Genomic DNA, 21,059 nt, shown 5'->3' on the forward strand with positions numbered 1-21,059 from the left:
CTGGGTATAAAGTATAGGATTATGATGAAAATATGTTCTTCAAGAATAAAGATCCATGGGAGTTTTGTACAAAAATACCTGTTTTGAGAATGGAGTTATCTCTGCTCACAGTTTATTATGGGGGTTTATATATTCCAGGTTGCTGCATATAGACCTAGTCAGAGAATGAAACAAATGGTGAATTTCTTTGCCAAAATGTATGTGAATGGAAAATGTGTGTGCACTGGAAAAGGCTCTAGTCGTGGTGTAACAAATGACCAAACTGGGATAATCTGCCTTTCTGAGCTTTCAGCTTTGTTCCAGAAAGAAGCCACTGGTGTTGAGACATTTAGACTAATCCTGAAGTATTCCAAAATGCTTCTATTGCTATTTTTCAGGTTTTAATATGTTACTTGTCACAAAAACAAGTTCTATGTCTGTTAAGTTGGAAGACAGCTTGGACTGGAATATTTTAAAATATTTCTTCTGGTTCCATGGGAGAAAATATAATGCAGAGGGGTTTGTTAATGACTTCATTCTATAGGAAATTTAGATAGCTGTGAGGTGAAGGTTACAAAAAACCAGTCATCAAAAAACAAAGCTATATCTGCAAATGATTTATTGAATCACTTGTATTGAATTCATACTCCTCATATGTGATTGGTAATTGGTTTGTGGCACTGCAGACACATCCTCAGGCTGGGACTCTGCTGGCTCAAGGAAGGAATTGGGATGGGATGAGCTGGTTCAGAAATATTTTGCAGGCAAAGAATAACAGAAATGTTTCACAGAACCAAAACAGGTTCCTTGTCTCACCATGCTCATTTTGAAGCTGTGTTGGCTTTTCTGTCTTTATTAGGTATTTGGAGCTACTTCATCTACTTGCTATTCTCATTAATTATAAACTTATCACTCACTTCATTATCTGCTGCTGTCTTCTGAAGTAGCTTCCTTCACCTATTTGATTATGCTCTGAATTTAGATCAAAGAAAAATGAGGCCACAAGACAACCATGTGAGCTGCACAGAGCAGGGTAGATTTTTGGATATGGATTCATTTGGCAGCTCAGAGACAGAGGTGGCTCCACAGAGCAACTGGATGTGCTTCAAGAGACCAGTTTGGGAAAGAGCTCAGGTGTACTTTCTGCTGGGTTTGCTGGGGTTGGCCTTGTGCCAGGTTGAGTTCATGCTGAATTGTGTCTTAAGAGAGGAAAAACAGAGAGTGTAATTTTCTGACATCCAAGTAATTTTTTCCCAAGAGGTTACAAAATACTGCAAAAATTGCAAATGGCTTTTTTTTTTTTTTTTTTTTTCATCCATCTTTATTTACTTGTTTGGTCCCTTCAGGGGATTTTTTTTTCCCTCTGGTTCCATACCATGAGTCAGCTTTGGGATCATTTGTTAAGAAGATGATGTGTTACAGTGAGATTCTGCAGTCTGTGGCTGTTCATGCCAGAATGATATTCCAGAGGTGAGCAGATTTAATTAGGTTACCTGGATGTAACAGGCAGCTGCTGAGAATTGATGAGTCCTGAAGTTACTGTGTTTCTACTCAAAGCAAGGATTCAGGGTTTCTGGTGTTTAAAAAAAGTTGTTTCCATAGCAGGTACCCTCTTCTAAGTTAGGATGTTTAATGTTTGTTCTGTAATTTGGTTCCCATTAGTTGTAAATATAGGTACACAATTCTTCAGAAAGGCTTCAGCTTAAAGAACAAAGAAAGTTATTCAAGAGTTGATAAGACCCATAAAACTTTCAGCACCAAATCTGAATATTTGGGAAGAATACAACTGATCAAAGGTGGTGCTCTGAAAGCATTGCAGGTAATTGCAGTGGAGTTGAAGTTAAACAGGCACTGACTTTCTGCTTGGTTAAAATGAGGGGGCTAAACATGCCAGCAGCTGGCAAATGCCATCAGAGCAGCTGCCAGCAGAGCTGAGTAGTTGCTCTCACAGCATCTTCCTGCTTCCCCAGGCTTGTCTTACAGCCACAAGCTTTAAGGGCACTTTGCTCATTTTATGCTCTCTGTCACTTTCAGTGACTTTCCAGCATTAAAATATCCACATTCAAGTGAAGTGCACATCAGCTTTTTGTTTGCTTTTTTCCAAGTATTTGAGCAGGATTTACTAGTGTGATGGTTTTGTGTGTTTGTCTGTGTTTACATACATCACTATGATTTGTCTGTGCACCAAATGTTACCCAGACAGAAGAGAAGAGAGAGGCACTGGGGGGAAATCCCAATGTCAATAGCAAGGCAGGGCTGGGGTTGCACCCTCTCAAGAGGGCAAGTTCAGCCTTGCTGGTAGTTGGCTGAGAAGAGGAAGGTGGGGAACGCCCCAGAGTTTTGGTAAGTGGATTGAAGTCTGCTCTTAACAGTTCTATCCCATTGCCACAAGTCTGTGGTTCTGTGGCTGCTGTTCAGTTCTGCTTTTCAGTGGGGCTGATGAGATGAGTGCAAGAGTGGAGCTCCCTGGTAGTGGCTGTTTGCCTTGCTCTGCACACAGGTGTTCTGCTGGAGGGAAGCACTTGAAGCTTTCCCTGGGAGGAACCAAGTCTGGTGTGCTCAAAATCAGGCAAGCACCAAATCACAGCTTTTCTCCAGCATCTGTGTCCACAAAATGAGCTCTCAGATTGAGTAGAGCTAGTCTGTGCTCCCAGCTGAGAAACCATCTGTTTCAGGAGCTGTGGCTCACAGGAGGAAAAACTCCAAGGCTTTCTTCATCCTATATGTTTAAAGGAGGTGTTAATAGTAACCTGCTCCTTTACTGCTTGGTAACAGCAACCCTTGAAAGGCATAAAACTTCCAAAGGGAGACTCTGCTGTTAAGGTTCTGTTAAAAAAGAAAAACATTCTAAATGGCAGAACTAAGTAAAAATGTCTCTCCCTTAACAAATTCATAATTTCTGTTAGAAACTCAATTACATTGCTTTTGTTGTACTATTTATGAGCTTCAAAGAGCTGAGAGCAAAGAGGATAATCTTCTGTTAATCTGTAAGCTGTGGTTTCTCTTCTGTGTGTTTACTTTTATTCCATGTACACACAACTTTTCTCATGATGCACAAATGCACTTCATTGCTGTATGTTTGGGGTTTTTTTTAATAGATTGAGTAGTGGGGTGTAGGAACAAAGATACAGATTTTATACATTAATATGATTTATAAAGGTAAATTTTGCTAGTGTGTATAAAATAAACCTTAATATATAGGTAAAATTCTCTACTAAGCAATTTTCTGGCTTTACAAAGAAGTAGTTGCCACGGCAAAAGGTTCTGTAAAGTTCTGGGTATCTAGCTGGACATCTGCCTGAAGTGCCAGTGTGCCCATTTCCTTTCTAGCAGTACCCCTGACTTACAGTGTGCTCTGACAGTGCTTCATCTGTGCTTTCAGCCCTTGACAGTGGCAGCTCCTCCTGCACAGCTGCCCCACAGAGACTGTCAGTGCTTGTGTGACCATGCCCAGAGGCAGCTGGTGGTGCAGGGCTGCCCAGGGTTCCCTGGCCACTCTGCATGGCTGGTAGTCTCCATGAGCCATTCCCATGCCTCAAAAGCCCTTTCAAATCTACACAGAATTGCCAGTTGAAAACTCTCTGATTTTCCCTGTATGCTAAGAATTAAGGTGGTGAGAGTATAGAAGAAATAGAAGTGCAGAGTCCATGCACAGATGTGTTTGGGTATGTGGTGTGCTGGTAGTGTTAGTGAGAGAGCACAGTGTGTTTGTGTCTGTTCGTGGCCCCAGGCCATGAAATGATTTCCTGGTGAAGCCCCAGCAGTCCCAGAGGGCAGGGATGGGGTGGGTTCTGCTGGTGATGGTGACCTGGGGTCTGTAGTTCAGAGCCTTGGTGGAGAGAATCTGTGTGGGGAGAGTGCCAGTAGCCTGGGAACAGGAGGATGTGTTGGTTTAAGCATGGCAGCAGTTCCTCTGGGCTCTGTGTGTGCTAGGACAGCTCATGCTGGAGCTGGGTACAGACACACCAGGAGATGACAAAAGAGGGTTCTTCTAAGCACTGGGTGAGCTGAGGCCTCTGTGGGTGACCCTGATGAGAGGGGTTATAAATTACAAATTGGGTACAAGGTGTTCTGGGAAAGTTTTCAATAAATATTTGGTCTTATGGGATATATCCAAAAGGCAAAAACTTAATCTATAGAGTTTCTGGAGCCTCTGTAACAGATAGATTGGTTTTGTAGCAGTGGAAGGGAGGGAGGGCTTTTCTAAGGACATTATTTTCCAGCTTCCTCCATCCTGTCTTTCTCCTGCCCAATCCCTACCCCACCCTGAAGTGCAGTTGCTCTCCTTTGCCTCGTGCTGCTGGGCCAGCTTCCCCTCCTGTGCTGTTCCTGCTGATTCCTTCACACTACAGAGGGGTTTGACACAGTGACTCAGAATAGCAAATTGGATATTAACTGTGCAAACAGAAAAGTACTTAAAATTACCTAATGTACCAATGTGCAGTCAGCTGACAAATGCAGGTTGTGGGAATTCACAACCTGTGTCACATCACATTGTACTGGCCAGTTTGGGATCATGAAGGGACTTGAGAACCTGCTTTTGTGCATCTCTTCCTCCACATAATCAACAAACCTTGGGGATATAGGTTATTGTTGCTCCTGTGCTGCATTTGTAAAGTGCTGTGGAAGTACATTGTTTTTAGGAGTAGAGAGCAGCAGCACTGGCAGATCTTGTGTCTGTGTAGAGTACCATCAATTTCTGTAGAGGAAAGAGGATGCTGCATTTTGTCTTCTGGCTGGTGCCTCCCTCCCTCAGGCAGCCTTGCCTGTGCCTTTGCATCCCCCATTTCTGGCAGGTGTGGGTGCCTCCCTCCTGCTCTGTGCTGCAGGGCTCTGGGGGCACCAGCTGCCCCCAGCAGTGTCCCTGGCTGGGTGCAGTGATCCAGGGTTGCAGTGCCAGAAGAATGGAGAACAGTCAGTCATGCCAGGGGATCCCACTGGGCCATGGGGTTGGCAGAACCACACACAGGAGCCCTGCTGAGCCTTCAGTGTTGTTCTGCAGTTAGATACTGCTGGTGTGCTTGTCATGAATTCAGAGCTGATTGGCATTTCATATTTGTGTTTGTCGTGAAGAGGAGATACATGTATTCATCAGAGCCACTTTTTCTTGCACAATTCTGGCCATGGTCACCTAAGTCATTCTGCTCTTTCATGGAGACAGTGACATTTTGGTGCTCTTTGTAAGGCTCCCAGCTGCAGGTGGGCTCCTCATGTCTGTCAAAATCTGACCTTGTTACTGTTGGCAGGAAACATCCCTACCAATTTTATGTGAATTCAAATATCAATCCCAAGTTGACTGATGGATTTTTTTCTTTTCCTGTGTCTTCTGAATGCCAAATTAAAATCAGGAAAGGTGTCATTGGGTTTTTTTAATAGGAATTCACCATTGGTTCATTTTATGTTCTTTCTTTGTTCCTCGTTTTTAGCTGTTGAGGCTACTTATTGCTGTTTTGCTTCATAGAGAAAAATCACAGAAATATTTTACTCCCTTATCCCATGACTTTCTGGGATCTTATAATAAAACAACTGCCTTTGACTCCAGTGAAGAGCATCTGCTCCTCAGGCTGATGAAATGTCAGTATCTTTAGGCATCAGGACAGGCCCTCTTCTCTTAGAGAATCAGTGAGCACTGGCATATCAAAGGTGGCCAGAAAAGAGAATTTTCCCCCATTTTGACTGAGGGGACCCCAAGGTGGATCTTATATAGGCTTGGGTCAGGAGAGTGGGGAGGGTTGTAATCTAAATCATAAATATGAAATCATCATTTTAGGAAGAGGGAAAGACTGATGAGCATTTGAACGTACTATTTCTAGGACCTGATGATTATTTAGAAGGAATGTATAGTGTTTAAATAAGACAAAAAATTATTCCCTTAATAGGTAAGGACTAAATGTTTATCTAAGACTGCAGCAACATTCATAATCTTTTCTTTCCCCCCTACTCTATTTTACTAGACTATTTTGAGGATTGTGGTCCTTGGCATATGGGATTACATTGAAAACAAAATAGAGGTAAGCTCTCTCTTGGTACTGTTTTCCAGGCAGCCCCAGTAAGACCATAAAGTGCTTTGGATGGCTTTGTTTTTAATTGTGCAATACAGTCTTTTAAGGCAGATAAGAGCACACATCCTTCTCACTATGTGCATTACCCATAGCTGAGTGGTGCAGTCCCTTTTTCCATGAGAGTCTCAGAAGATTGCAATATTTGAAAATATTTTATGAAGAGAGGGATTTTGGCCTTCTTTCTCTATGTGTGCCTTCTGTTGATAGAGCTGTGCTAGTCTAACTGGTCATACTGCTACCCTGAGATGTAAAAATTATCACCTGAGTTTTATATCCCCATTGCCATAATTGAGCTGAAATTAGTTGAGTTAGTTGAAAAATTGCATGTAGTTTCCTGTCAGTAAATACTAGTTTGGCAAAACCCCCATTTTTATTGTGAAATTGTTTTGATAAACACTGTAATTAGTACCTCAAATTAAAAATAAGGTAGAATGTGCATATTCTTGTAGAGAAAGAAAAGGAAATTTGTGTGTTGTAAATAATACATAATCCTAATCTGAGCACAAATCTGGATATTGGGAAAATTAAAAAGTCTTTCTTGATGCTGCTTCATCAACCACTGTTCAGGAAGAGCCAGACACAATCTGGGTGTTCTTGAAGCTTAATCTAGAGACTTGCATATTTTTGTAGTGAGGTTGTAAACATTTTAACTTGTTTTGCTAAAAAAAATGAAACTTAAATAGTTGATTTAGGGTTTCTTATTATTAAGGCTGAGTACAGCCTTAAGTTTCTGATAATTAATTTTGGCAATTTGGACTAGTAATATATTTTTACTGCCCATTGAGTGGCTGCAGTAAGAAATATTTATTTTCAATACACTGAATAGTTATACACAGTTCTGAAAAAGTAGCTCTTGCAAAAATCCATGCCCTGCCCCTTTCTGAGACAGTCCAGGGCAGCAGGGAGGGTCTCTGCAGGAGTGAGAACGTGGTGTCAGTTCTGCCTCTAGGCCAGTGTGGGACACACACTGCCTGCTGCCACTCTGCTCTGAAGCACATGTAGTGCCTCATTCCTGTCTAATGCTCTGCACAGTTGCTTTTCTGGTCCAACCCCAGTGCAGGCAGTGTCACATGCATCATCCTGGGCAGTCCCAGCTGCCCCGTAGCGAGCGGGCAGCCGTTCCCACACAAGGTGTGCAGCCACTGCATGGCAGCAGCCATCCATCCCTTGGCTCCCTCTTTTTCTACCTGTCTGCTTGATCTCTTCATTGAGACAGTAAGATCTATGGGCAGGGACTGCATCTTTTTTTTCAGATGACATTTTGCCAAGTAACAGGTAATAAATACCAGTGACGATAAAACTCTTTGGCTGTAATAACATTTAGACTATCACTTCTCCTTGGGGGATTTTGGCCAGTATTTCCAAATACCTTTCTCTTCCCCTGCCCTTCCACCACAGTTTATCTCTCCTCACCTCATAAAAAGCACTGAGGAATTCTGTTGTGCTACCTAAAAAGGTTGCAGCCTTTCTGTGGCTTGGCCACCTCTCATATCCCTTTCAAACAGATACCATGGTTGCATTTTTTTGGGGCAAAGAGGGAGTCCTTTGAGATGTCAGAGAGGAGCAGCAGGGCTGTGATTTTAAGGAAAGGTTTAAAAAGCTGATTTCTCTCCAGGTGTTTGATGGTGCTGTCATCATCTTGTCCTTGGCACCCATGGTGGCCTCAACAGTGGCCAATGGCCCCAGCAGCCCCTGGGATGCCATCAGCCTCATCATCACTCTGCGCATATGGAGAGTGAAGAGGATCATTGATGGTGAGTGGGGAATCACCTGGGACTCCAAGCATCACCTGCCAGCCTGGGAAGAGAGGTTTTAAGATACTGAAAGATTGATTGCTTCACTGTTCCTGTCATTGTCCTTTCTCTTACATTTTGCTGGCACTGAACAGGAGAGAGTTATGACTCCCATGAAGGAGAGTAGGTCTGGAGATCATGGCTGTACCTCCTGCTTCCTAGGAGCCCTTATGATTCATTGGTTTGTTTTCCTGTTAGGCATCTTCCCATCCCCTGTCCTGTAAAGTAAATGCTCTGACCTGCTTCATATCTCTTGCCACCAGATGTCATTCCTGATTCTGCAAAATAATTGATTCCAGTCTGCATTGCTGATATTTGCTGCACCCTTCCCATAACCATACAGCCAGCTCTGCCTTGGGACTTTGTTTTCTAAGTTTTTGTCAGTAAATTAGTTTTGTGTCAGGAGGATTTTCTTGCCCTGGGGATTCCCAGCTAGAGGTGCTCTCTGCAGAGCTGTACATCCTGGAAATGAAGTGTATGTTGGTGGTGTTCTGCACAGACCTCTGTGGGGATGTGCCAGGAGAGATGAAGAGGCCCCAGCAAGTCAAGGTTGCAGAGGGCAGAATCTGTGGCTGGGCCTGGAAGCAAGGACTTCAATGTAGGTTACTGTGTGCTCAGCAACTTCAGGCAGCTTAGGGGAAAGAAATAAATTTTGCTCATGTGTGAAAAATCAGAGTTAAGTTGTTATTTTGGGTTTAAATCCCAGAAAACTCTGTATTCAGAGTTTAGGAGAGATCATAGCCCTCTGAATGAAGCATGAAATAAAATTTCTGGATTTTATATACCTTCAGAAAACATTAATTACAGTATGTATTGACCAGCTTTTCTGATCAGTCTGAGTTTGCCATGGTGAAGACAGGAGTAAAATTTCTGGAGCCAGTCAGAAAACATATTGAAAACTGGTCTGTAGCTTGAAAAGCCGTAGAAGATAAATGCCTTTTTTGTTTCTTCAAAATATCTTTCTTAGTCTGTTGTGTCCATTAAGGACTGATTTCATACAAAGTCTAGGAATTAAATGGTTAGGGCTCTGGAATAGTTATTTTCCTGAGGGAGTTGTGCTGTTCAGGTTTAGAAGGAATGGGACTGACTCTAAAGAGGAAATCCTCCTACCCAGCAATTCAGGAAATCTGTGGTAAACACTGGGGAAGAGCTGTGCTAGCATGGAATCTGTGAAGAGCAGGCAGCATGCATTTCAGTCCAGCCAGGCAGATGGAGGTCTGACCAAACAACACCTAGCCCTGCATTTCCTGTGTCAGAAACCCTTCCCTGAAAAAAGTGCTCCAGTGCTGCTTCTATTAGAAATACTCCAGTTCTCTGGATGGAAGGGAAAGGGGTGATGTTCTTTGGCCTGTAAAGGTTTTCTTTCTGATAAAAAACCAAATCACAGCTGGGTTGCTTTAAGTGTTATTTGTGTTTTCCAGCATACGTCCTTCCAGTGAAAGTGGAGATGGAGATGATGATTCAGCAATATGAGAAGGCAAAAGTTATTCAAGATGAGCAGCTGGAAAGACTAACCCAGATCTGCCAAGAACAAGGGGTAAAGTTCAGTTCTGTCTTTATTTACGCATATCTTGTCAAGGCAAATCAAACAGTTCATGTACTTCATGCAAGCTGAGCTTTGAGAAGGACCACTGGGACTTGTGCTGTGGGGTGACAGGTCTCAGTGCTAAGGAAGCATTAGCTGCAGCCAGGATATTGTCAGCATGGTGTTTGTCAAACAGCAGTCAGCTGCCTCTGCTGCTGGGCTTGTGTTTTCTGAGGTGAGGAAAACAAATGTGAGCAACAGAAAAGAAAAATGGTTCCAGTGTGTCATTTATTGAATGAATACAGCCAGCTTGACATAGGACTAACATACAAAGCCATTGTTGGAGACTGCAGCTAGTATTCCTTGGAAAAGGATGTGCAGTTAAAAACAATTTAATTTCCCTGCTTTAAATGCAAAAGGCAGCTTCTCTGTAGGTCAGTCACAGACTCTTGGCAAGCTGAGAATGTTGCAGTAGAAGCTTCTAGTTCCTGGAAGCAAGTCAAGATTTAAGACTCTTCCCGGGCCCCCAAATGTTCAGTGATTCAGTCTAGAGACAAGGGAAGGTAAAGTTTGAACTATCTCAAATGAATATATTTTACATGAAGAAGGTATAAAACCATTTTTGGGGCAATGAGCCAGGAGTTTTTGCCATTTGTCTTATGCAAATGAGTTTTTGACTAACTTGCTTTGAAGTAGAAAGCAGGGATGGATGTTGAGGTTCAGGATGAGTGAGTGTTGAGGTGACCATCAGACCACAACAGCATGATCCCCAGGTGATTTGCTTCTTATTTCAGTGAAAGGGGAGCTGTGAGATATAGCCCAAATATATCCTGGAGATTTCTAGCTTCAACTACCTATCCTGGCTTGTGGCAGGTACTTTTGAAATACAAAACCATCGATATTTAGGTCCCCAAGTGGATTTTTAGGTTTAGATCCAGGTCTCCTGGATCTCAGCCTGGGATTCTGCTGCTTCTGGTGAATTACCTTGTCTGTGTGATGTAAGAGGAAGAGCTGTAGACACTGTGGAATTCCATAGCATTGGTTTTGAGTCACTCATATTAACCATATCAAAGTTTCTGCCAAAAATTAGTAAGTGCCAACTATGTAAGTGTCTTTGGTGATAAACCTGCAGTCCTCTTCATAACCCCTTTGCCCAATGATCCTTAGTGATTGGGGCTCTGTGAAGGTTGTGGAATGGCCAGGTGAGTGGTATACACCCCATTTTGCAAGGAAGGGTTATCCCTTCACCAAACCCATTAAGCAGTCATGAGTTCTTGAGTCCCAGTGCAGTATTTTGTCTGTCAGACCATACTGAAGGTCTTGAGAATCATAAATCATAAAACATGAGTTTTTAGGAGCTTTACTGTATAGCCAGATAACACTCTCAATCTCTAAATAATTGTTGGTGTTACTGTTCCATGATCTGTGTAAAGGTGGGAGCATTATCCCACATAGGGTTCAGGAGCAGCTTTATTCTGAGCCAGGTGCTCCTGAAAGTGTGACCAGAATAGCCCTAAATCCAAGCTCTGATGTTTACAACCACCTGTACATTAAAGAAAGAAATACTGCATTGGGAGAGGAGTAAATCTGAGAAACAGAGCAGGTTCTCTTGCAGCTTTCAAGCGTCATCTGCTATGGAAAAATACAGTCTATAGAAAGATGCTAATCCCTCTTACTGGCCTGACTTGCTGCCAAACAACTGTCTCAGCTGTATAATGTCAGGTAAATGTACTAATTTGCTGCAGTTAGCAGCATAAGACATTGACTCAAGTACTGCATCCTTTATTTGTAAATTATTAGCTTCATAATTCAGTCAAGAACAAGTTGTCAGCATTATAATATTCACATTAATGTTGTGTGCAGCATCTGATGCAAAAGTGTCTTCTAATGGAAAGTCTAAAATTCTGCCAGGTTCTCTGTTTTTCATTTGATCATCTTTCCTGAGCTTTCTAAAGGATTGCTTGTTGTTGGTGATTCCCTGGGCTTGTCTGTTTGTGAGGGAAGCTTTGCCTGCAGAGCCCAGCAGCAGCCAGGAGGGTTCCAGGCTGCCCTGTCTGTGCTGCCAGCTGTGCCAGGGCAGGTCAAGTCACCGTGGTTCCCTGAACCCCAGCAGTGCAGGCAGACACTGATCCACCATGTGCTGCACTTTTGTGACCACACTGGGGATGTGCATATATTCCATAGTGAGAGATGGGGCTGAGAACATTCCTCTTGGACAGGTTTCCTTCCTTTTCTGAGATCCTGTGTTGGGTTTCTTTCTGCTTTGCTGCCGCTCAGGCACTTGGGGTTAGAATTCTTGGAGTCTGGCTTATTCTGCAGATGAAATGATCTTTAAAGTTTCAAGCAAAGTATTAATTACTTCATTAGAGGAATTTGGAAAAATAATTAGCCTGTTTTGCTTGGGATTTAAAACAAAAATAATTGGTGACCGATTCTCTGAGAATCCCCATGCTGATTTGAAGCTGGTGCTTAATGCTAGGTAGACAAAACCAGAATTTCTGTTTTAAAAATTAAAATCAGGAAAGATACAACCTCCCTTTATCTTTTTGAATTCTCTTTGTCAGTTGTGGGGTTTTTTGGACCGGTGATGGTGTATCACGACTATAAAGTACATTTCCATTCCTGACTGACACTGGAGAAACATGGAAACTCTTTCCACATGTTGCTTTTTGGTCAGCTGTGCATGTGAGAACCAGAATATATTTATAAATTATATTTGCACAGACCACCACTGTGTTCTCTGTAGTACCCCAGTGCAACTTTTTGAATAGTTTGCTTTTTATTTATTCTCAGTTGGCAAAAAAGAGGTTGTTAAATAGGGATGGAGCAAGAGGGATTTCTGAAAATGGGTAAAGGTAAAAGGAAAAAAAGTCTCACTGCAGTCACTACCAAAAATACAGAGTATATTGCTGATAGTTTTGTTTTATCAGAATAGCTTAAATTGCAAACCAAAGTTCTAAAGTTTCATTAGCTACAAATTCCAGTCAGGGAAGATGGCTTCTTTTCTCTGGAATCACCTGTGAAGGAATTTCCATTTGTGATAATAGATACACTTACCTGGTCTTTTCTGCTTAGTTTCCATAAGAATAATTCATCTGAACACAGCCCAGCCAAGAGTGTGTGTGCTCTGCCTTATCACAGCAGAGCTCCTTTTCTGTCTGTTCCTATGGAACTGGGGCTTTCATCACTCTGAACACTGCACAAGCTATGGAAGCTGTAATTTCTTTTTTTATCTTGGAATATAATTTGTGCAACAGCTGCCAGTTTAATGACAGGAGTATTTAGCTGGTAAAATTACCTATTGGAGAAATAACGTATGCTATCCTCTTGCAATAATTTTAATTTATTTCTAACTACCAGTCATTTTCTTGGTGGATGGAAGGCAGCCAAGGTCATCCTGTGTTTTATTCTACCCATAAATCATTAGTTTGCAACTGTCTCCTGATTTTTATTGTTACCAACAATGACTAAACTAATGGAAATAAACATTGGATTGTATCCCAATGGCAGATGAGTTTTAGGGCAGGGCATTCTGTACAGACAGCACTAATAGAATTGAGCAAAATTATTGCTCCTGCATTAGACACGAGTAAGCTTCAGGCTAAAATGTTCATTGATCTCTCTGAAGCCATGTCAATCCCACTCTGTTGTTAGACCATTAAAGGGGAGAACTCCATGATTCACTCATGTAAGTCCTTTACATGTGTATTGTAAAATACCAGCTAGGATGGGTGGCCCACTTAATAAAACCAGGCATGTGAAAGATGTAGCTCTGTCAATCTACCTGCTTAGAAATAATCACCTAGGGCATTATTTGAGTGAGGAAGTGCACAGGAGTGCCCCATAATTCTTTCTGGTTTGTTTCCTGACAAAATACTGCCAGCTTTGTGCTGCAAGAGGACATGTAACAGATTTTGAAAATGATAAATTCAAATTTCCCATTGATAAACTTTCTCTTGATATCAGACAATCCAGTTACTCATTTTCTAGAAAACATTTTGTATCTCCCATTTCTTTGGCAAGAAGTGTGTTTTCACATCAGCCACATGTGTTGCAGCTTTGTTGCTGTCTCAGCTCTGTGGTGGTTGGGTGAACCCAGACAGTTTGAGAGGTGCACAGTGAGAGTGCACCAGCACAGAATGTGCAGGCTTCCTGTGAAATACAAGAACATTTTCATGGGGAGAATGGGCAAGCACTGGAGCAAGGGCAGGGAGGTGGTGCTGTGTAGACACAGAATTGGAGAGGACAGGCTTTCAGCAGCCTGAGCTGAATGGAGCTGCTTTTAGCCAGGTGTTGGACAAGATGATTCTCCCAGTTCCATTTCAGCTTAGATTATGCTGAGATTCTATAAAGTTTTCAAAAATACATTTTTCATTACTAAGTATGTTGGAACTTATTGGTAAATACCCACCAAAAGCTACCAAAGCATGTGTGATTAAGGAACACAAATGTCATAGATGTCCTGGTAAATAGAGGCAGTAGCAGCTTGAGGTGGACGAGTGCTCTATTTGTAATTACCCTGAGTCAGGAGGTGGTTTACCTTTGTCTCCTGGGTCACAAGTTCCCTTCCACACCACATTTTTTTTGCTCACTGGCTCTCTGTGAGATATGCAAGGTTTTTCCAGACCTGATAGCTATGAGTTAATTTAAACTAATCAAAGCATGTGTTCAGGTCTCTATGTCTTTTTTTGTCCTGTGATGATACGTGCAGTATGCTCCTGCTCTGCAAGCTGAGGGAAGGATGGTGTACCTGGAAATACAAGCTGTGGCTTCCACAGTCTGGCTCTTCTGGTCCAGGTGTACACTCAGACCCTATATCAGCTCCTAATGCAAATAGGAATTTCATGTGTTACCTTGGCCCAGAATTTTAACTTGGAAAGACTGTTATATTTTATACCTCCTCGTGATTTATTTTAGCTGCTCTGGGCTGCTGAATGCAGTCAGAGCAATCTGATCAGCTCTTGTACACATTGGAGCTGCCTGAGGTCAGTGTGCAATACAGTGTTCAGTAGATAGAAACACGTGCAATCTAAGAGCCTGTAAGGAACACGCCCTAAGGGTTAGATCAAAACCTGTGTTTTTAGGGGCTTGCTTTGAGTATTCCAGCATCTGCAGGATCCTGGGATAACTATTAGGAAACAGTTCCTACCAAGCCAATCTCCTCTGTAGGTCCGTGCATTTTATGAACAAAAATTCTGGTTCGGTGTCTGTGACAGGGTGGCACCAGTGCCCAGGTTCAGTGTCTGTGACAGGGTGCCCTGTGTCCCCTGTGTCCCTGTGCCCACTGTGCCCGCCGTGTGTCCCCGTGCCCGCCGTGTGTCCCCGTGCCCGCCGTGTGTCCCCGTGCCCGCCGTGTGTCCCCGTGCCCGCCGTGTGTCCCCGTGCCCGCCGTGTGTCCCCGTGCCCGCCGTGTGTCCCCGTGCCCGCCGTGTCCAGGTCGGCGGCGCGGCCGCGGTTCCCGCTTTGCTCGGTAGGCGGCAGCAGAGCGGCGCTGCGGGCCGGCGTGTCCCGGTTGCGGACGGACGGACGGCCCGGCACGACTCACGGGCCCTGCCCGTAAGCTGTGCCCTTTGCAATGGCCACTGTGTCCCCACGAACTGGGCAGGGCAGCAGGAGCCGGGTTCTTCCCCGTTCTCTTCTGGGCTGCTGCTCCTTCACACCTGTACAACGCTGTGATGCATTCAGGCTTCTGATTATTACAGTGCTCAGCAAATCTTTGTAAATGCTGAAGCTCCTTAAATTGGGTCTGATGCAGACATGTTTATTGAGCTGACTTTTAGCTAGCTCTATCTGTGTTAAAAAATATCTGCCAAATTTTTTGTTTTTCGTGAAAGAAGGAAATTATACCATACCTCTAGGCCAGAATTAAGCATTTTAATAACAGTTATTTCTTTTTTTGACACATGTGAATGCTTTTGAAGGGTGAAATGTAGAAAAGCAGAAATTATGTTTGAGGTAGACTACAGGAAAAAAAAAATCTCAGAATTTATTTTTTACCTGCCATGTTTGAGCATTTCTTCCATTTAAACCAGGGGAGTGTCTGAAAGGGTATCTTTCTCCCTTTAAAGGTGGAATGTAAGGTATTCCTTCGGATTGTTTGTTTTTCTCCAAGTCCAGGATAAAATCTGAAATTCCCTATGTTCATACTGGCAAAGTACCTTGAGCCTTAGGATGCTTCAGGCTGGATGGGAGCAGATCAGCAGTGCCTGTTCTTCCTAGCAATAGGTTAACACAATAACAACCTGCAGGAATCTGCCATGGAGGCCTCATTGCAGGAAATCAGGGAGCAGGGCAGTATTTTGGCATTGCTAATTCCACCTGACTCCTGCCTGCCACTGCCAGAAGACCTTTGGTTAAAAGCAGTGAGTGCTTGCATCCAGCAGTTTGCAGCTGCCAGGCTTCTGTGCACTGAATTGCAGATGGAGGAAAAGCTCTGGGCTTTGTTAGAGCCCTGGATTAGCTGCTCTGAGTGGGATCTGGAAAGCTTGAACTGCCCTTTGGCTTTTTAGATTTGAGTCTTGCAATGGCCCTTCCAAGTACTGTGGTTCTTTCCCAGATGCTCAGGAAAGCAGATAGTCTCCAGGTGTGGCAAACTGGAATGCCTTTTTCTTTCCTAAATCTGTGGAAATTCTGTCTGGTTTCCCCTCCCTGGTGTTTGCACCATGTCTGACTGCAGCAGAATGAGCAGGGTGTGGTGATGGGTTCCAAAATCTGTCAGGGAAGCAGATCTGGGTCACATCTGAGGGGTGAGAGGCACAGCCAGGGCCCTTCTACACCAGTTTTCCAGTGTGGAGGAGGCAGTTCTGTGTGTGCTGTGAGTGTGTAGTGGCAGCTGCTCTGTCCTGTTTCTTCAGGCCCTCAACCAGAGGAGGCACAGCAGTGACATATTTAAATGTTTAAATTTAAATTCACCTCATTTGTGTTTCCCTCTCAAACTCTGGAATTAGACATGCCTTGGTCACTGTTGTACTACTGATTTTGAAGAGTTACTCTTTTAAAGAGAAACTCTTCCTTGCAGCTCTATAGCTGTGCTGCGTGGCACAGGGAGTTCTGTCCTGCTTCTGTGAGGGTTTGAAGGGTCTCTGCAGCCTCTCCAAAAGAACTGTTTTCCTTCCTGCATTGTGGAATATGCATGGCCATCAAAAACAAGAGAAATCTGCTGTATCCCTCAGTCACATTGTACCCAGTAGCTTCCTTCTGTCAGGTGTCTGCTTTATAGCACCAGTCATGAGCAAATCCCCTTGTGGCATCTGAAATTCTTTACCATGTTTGAGAGGAATGGCCAGAAAGGTGGAAACCTTCCCCAGGGTTTTCTGCACACTGCTGAGTACAGGAGATCTCAGCAGAGGACTACAGCATCCTCCACTTGTCTGGTTAGTGAGGGAGTGCTCCTCGGAGAACCTCCCCTCCACTGGCAGCCCCATTCCAAAGTCTGGTTAGGGATATTTGTCATGAACCTAGCTCCCTAAATGCCTGTTAAAAGCAGACTCTTTCCATCCAGGTTACATGAGCTTGGGCAGTAAGACTTGCTAAAAGTGTCCAAAATCCTACCTTCAGGACACAGCTGTGCAAAATAGAAGACCAGCATGAGGAAGTCATTGTCTTTAGATTATGTGAGCAATGGTCCAGCTCACACAGGCTCTTGGGAGGGCACCAGCAGCTTGGACTCGTGTTCTGGCTCAGGCACACTATTTGTTTTACCAGACTGTTTAGTGATAAAATGGTCACAGGTCCCCAGCTGTAGCATAGAAACTTCTGGCCGTGCTTACATGACATCAGTTTGTGGTGTTGTTTTTCCCTCTAGTTTGAAATCAGGCAGCTGAGGGCCCACCTTGCCCAGCAGGATTTGGATCTGGCTGCAGAGAGAGAGGCTGCACTGCAGGTGCCCCACGTGCTGAACAAGCAGAGCAGCAAGAGGTACAAGGTGGTGGCCACCGAAGACTCGGACGACGAAGCCACCGAGAGCATCACTGAGCTGCGCCCTGCACGAGGTGAGTACTGCTGTGCCAGCTGCTCCCTGCCAGCAGAGTGCACTGGGCACTTCCACTGCTGCTGTGCCACTGCTCCCTGCCAGCACAGTGCACTGGGCACCTCCACTGCTGCTGTGCCAGCTGCTCCCTGCCAGCACAGTGCACTGGGCACCTCCACTGCTGCTGTGCCAGCTGCTCCCTGCCAGTACAGTGCACTGGGCACCTCCACTGCTGCTGTGCCAGCTGCTCCCTGCCAGCAGAGTGCACTGGGCACCTCCACTGCTGCTGTGCCAGCTGCTCCCTGCCAGTACAGTGCACTGGGCACCTCCACTGCTGCTGTGCCACTGCTCCCTGCCAGCACAGTGCACTGGGCACCTCCACTGCTGCTGTGCCAGCTGCTCCCTGCCAGTACAGTGCACTGGGCACCTCCACTGCTGCTGTGCCAGCTGCTCCCTGCCAGTACAGTGCACTGGGCACCTCCACTGCTGCTGTGCCAGCTGCTCCCTGCCAGCAGAGTGCACTGGGCACCTCCACTGCTGCTGTGCCAGCTGCTCCCTGCCAGTACAGTGCACTGGGCACCTCCACTGCTGCTGTGCCACTGCTCCCTGCCAGCACAGTGCACTGGGCACCTCCACTGCTGCTGTGCCAGCTGCTCCCTGCCAGTACAGTGCACTGGGCACCTCCACTGCTGCTGTGCCAGCTGCTCCCTACCTGCAGAGCCCACTGGGCGCCTCCATCCCTGCACAGTAGAGTCCCATTGGGGACCTCCACTCCTGCAGGCTGCAGAGAGGCAGCTTCTGCTCTCAAGTGGCAGGAGCTGTGGTGTTTGTGGAAGTAGGTTCTAACCAGAGCCAAAGAAATGACAGGGGAAGAAAATGGCCGTGATGTACCTTCCCAGTGTCCTCATGATGAGATCCATCAAACTCCAGAGAAGCAGCAGCCAAGTGAAAGTTGGCCAGGGGATAATCACTCAGAGGTGAAAGCAGGGAAATTGGGAAGAACATTGAAAAACAGACTTGGTCTTTGGCCACTTGCATTTCTGTGGTTTGGAGAGGACTCCTGCATTGGGAGGTGGGGCTTGCCTTGCCTGGAGGCTGTGCTCTCACCCTAAAGCAGCCAGTGTTGGGCAGGGCAGCCCTGGTGCCAGGAGAGGAGAAGGTGCAGTGTGGGTGTTGCAGGTCTGAGTGCCACGTGGCTGTGGCCAGGAGCACTCTGCTGCCTGGGGTGTCTGCTGGGCAGCTCTGTGCTTCAGGGGGATAACAACACTCTCACATTTACTTGTGTCAGATTTTGTTATCTAAGTGCTCGACATCAATTTTTTTCTGGAAAAGACAAAGCTCCTTTCCTGTGATCCTGTGCAGAATGTCTCCTGGTTTAATGTAATATTGCAGAGGAGACAACACTCTCTGCCTTAGTGGTATGTTAGTCTTCCTTGGGCATCTTTGCTCAATTATTGTGAATCTATTGGAATTAGAAGTTTGTACAGTGTTTTTATGTTGGTCAAACTTCCTTAGAATTCAAGGCACAGATACTTTAAAAGCTGTTAGACATTTTCAAATTATAATCCTTTCCTTTTCTCTGCAGAGTAGTGAAAGTATGTAGAAGTTGTTTTGTTTTTTTTCCTCTTTGTAATATCTAAGCACTAACTACAGTAAAGCCATTAATTATTCCTGATATGAAATTGTATTTAAAAGCAGACAGTTGAGCAGACTGACCCCTAAAATGCATTTCCCTCTTTTTTATAGTATTTCAGAGGTTTCCCCAGTGGATATATTATAATTTATGCATGTGTTCCTTGCGGGTTACATTTGGAACTGGAGTGTTGCACACATTGTAAGGAGCCTTGCTGAAATTTTAGTGCTTTGGAGGTTGATCTAAAAATTCTTCTGTCCAAGGTATTCATTCCAACATCCAGGTTAACAGAATTACTCATTACTCATTACTCCTATAATGCTGCCCACTCCTGCAACAAAGCAGATACCAAATCTTCAGGATTGATTTCTGTGCTTAGGTTACATGACTAGAGGGATTTGTACTTTTCACTGAAAAAAAAGACATTCAGCAAATAAGAAAAAATGGATTGCCCCGCATACTGGGTAAGGTGTAATGATATATTTAAATACTTCTACTCACATACTGGGTAAGGTGTAATGATATATTTAAATACTTCTACTGACTATGCAGAATAAATTCCCAATTCCTGCAGATCATCTAAAAGTACCAAAGGAAATGTTCCTTGCAGTGTATTATATATTGCATACAAAATCTTTGAGTGCTCATTGTCAGTGCACTGAATTTGGGTGGCTGTATTTGAACAGGTAGTTTCTGTGGGATGAGGCAGGAGCTGGACAAGGAGAGAAATTCCCTGTGTGTCACAGTAAGGGCAGCAGTCTGTGACAGTCTGGTCTGTCATCACATGGGGCTGCCAGCACAGACACCACCCACAGCAGTGGGGTCAGTGAGCACAGCCCAGGACACAGGATTTCACCTGGCATTCCCCAGATTGTTTTGCAGTGCTGGCTTATGGATTGCTTCTGTGTACCTTGCAAATCTCAGATGAAGCTGGAGAAGGCAGTTCCCTCTGAGCAATAAGGAATCCTCACCAGCCCTGCCTCACTCTTCTCCCTCCCCACCTCTTCTGGGGCTGTGCTGTCCTGCTATCAGCACTGACTCACTCCCAGTGCTACTCTGGCAGTGCTGCAGCAGCTCTGCCCATGCTCCTGTGCCATGCTGGCAGTGTCTGCTCATTCTGCACCTTCTGACAGTGCAGTGCCAGCCAGAGCTGCCTGTGCTGTGCCAGCTGGAAGCATGCAGGGCTGGAGGTGCCTCCATGTCTCTGTGTGTTGGAGTGCTGTTGCTGTGGGGTGTCCCAGCTCCCTAGCTGCTGAGGCATGTGTACAACTCAGAGATGGGCTCTGCAGAGCACAGGCAGGCAGGACAGTTCCTGTGCCCTGCTGCTCTGCAGGCACTCTGGCTCTGCTGCCTTCAGGGCTGCCCACACCACTTGCTCTGCCAGAACTCCAGCCCCAGTGTTATAACACAGGGCCAAGGGTTGTATTTTGTAAGTTCCCCTGTGTGTAAGAGCACATTAGGGATTGCTTTGCAGGCTTTTCTCTAAGCTGTGCTTTAGAGATTCCAGAGGGAGGGCTGCAGCTGATCATTCTGAGTGCCACTTGGCACTTGTGTGCTCTGGAACAAACCTGCCATGGCCAACTGCACTTCTGGGGAGAGGAGAAATGAGGGACCAGGTCACTTCAGTATCCAGGGGAAAGCAGCAGTTCAGAGCCACGATGGAGCTGTTTGGCACAACTGGCTCTGATGTGATGTTCTTTATGCTCTGGCAGAACATTAGCCCTTACATAGAACACCTGAGGCTGGGGGATGGAATGGAATGCATGTGTTTTTGCCAAATGAAACTTTGTCAGCCTTCAAAAAATCAGTGTCTTCAGAGAGCTCTGAATTCTGCCAAACCAGCAAGCTTGAGTTGGCTAGAGAACATACTGCATGAGAAAATGGGATATTCCATCTCAGGCTAATCTTATTTCCCCCATCTATATTGAACAATGGAAACATTCAGTGCAGAATTCTTCACCAGGAAGGGCTGATGGAATAAGAAAGCATTGAGACTTTTTACTCATTTCCCTACCTGGAAGTTTTATGGGACAGTGCATAAGTTAAAGCTCCTCAGGGGCAGCTGTAGCTTGTACTCTGGTATTTACACAGGACTTTG

General features: G+C 44.8%; 1 protein-coding gene across 4 annotated transcripts in view; it reads left to right on the forward strand.

Moving 5' to 3' along the window:
- The window catches only part of TMEM266 (transmembrane protein 266), a 52,554-nt gene that overhangs the window by 18,674 nt on the left and 12,821 nt on the right, over nucleotides 1-21,059 (forward strand). For all 4 annotated transcript variants that reach the window (XM_079317871.1, XM_079317873.1, XM_079317872.1 and 1 more), the window contains 4 exons: nucleotides 5,934-5,990; nucleotides 7,657-7,795; nucleotides 9,256-9,371; nucleotides 17,164-17,350. In XM_079317871.1, coding sequence (XP_079173997.1) covers nucleotides 5,934-5,990; nucleotides 7,657-7,795; nucleotides 9,256-9,371; nucleotides 17,164-17,350 — 499 coding nt within the window. The remainder of the gene's footprint in view (nucleotides 1-5,933; nucleotides 5,991-7,656; nucleotides 7,796-9,255; nucleotides 9,372-17,163; nucleotides 17,351-21,059) is intronic.

This window comes from Erithacus rubecula, assembly GCF_903797595.1.
Source record: "Erithacus rubecula genome assembly, chromosome: 14".
NCBI lineage: Eukaryota > Metazoa > Chordata > Aves > Passeriformes > Muscicapidae > Erithacus > Erithacus rubecula.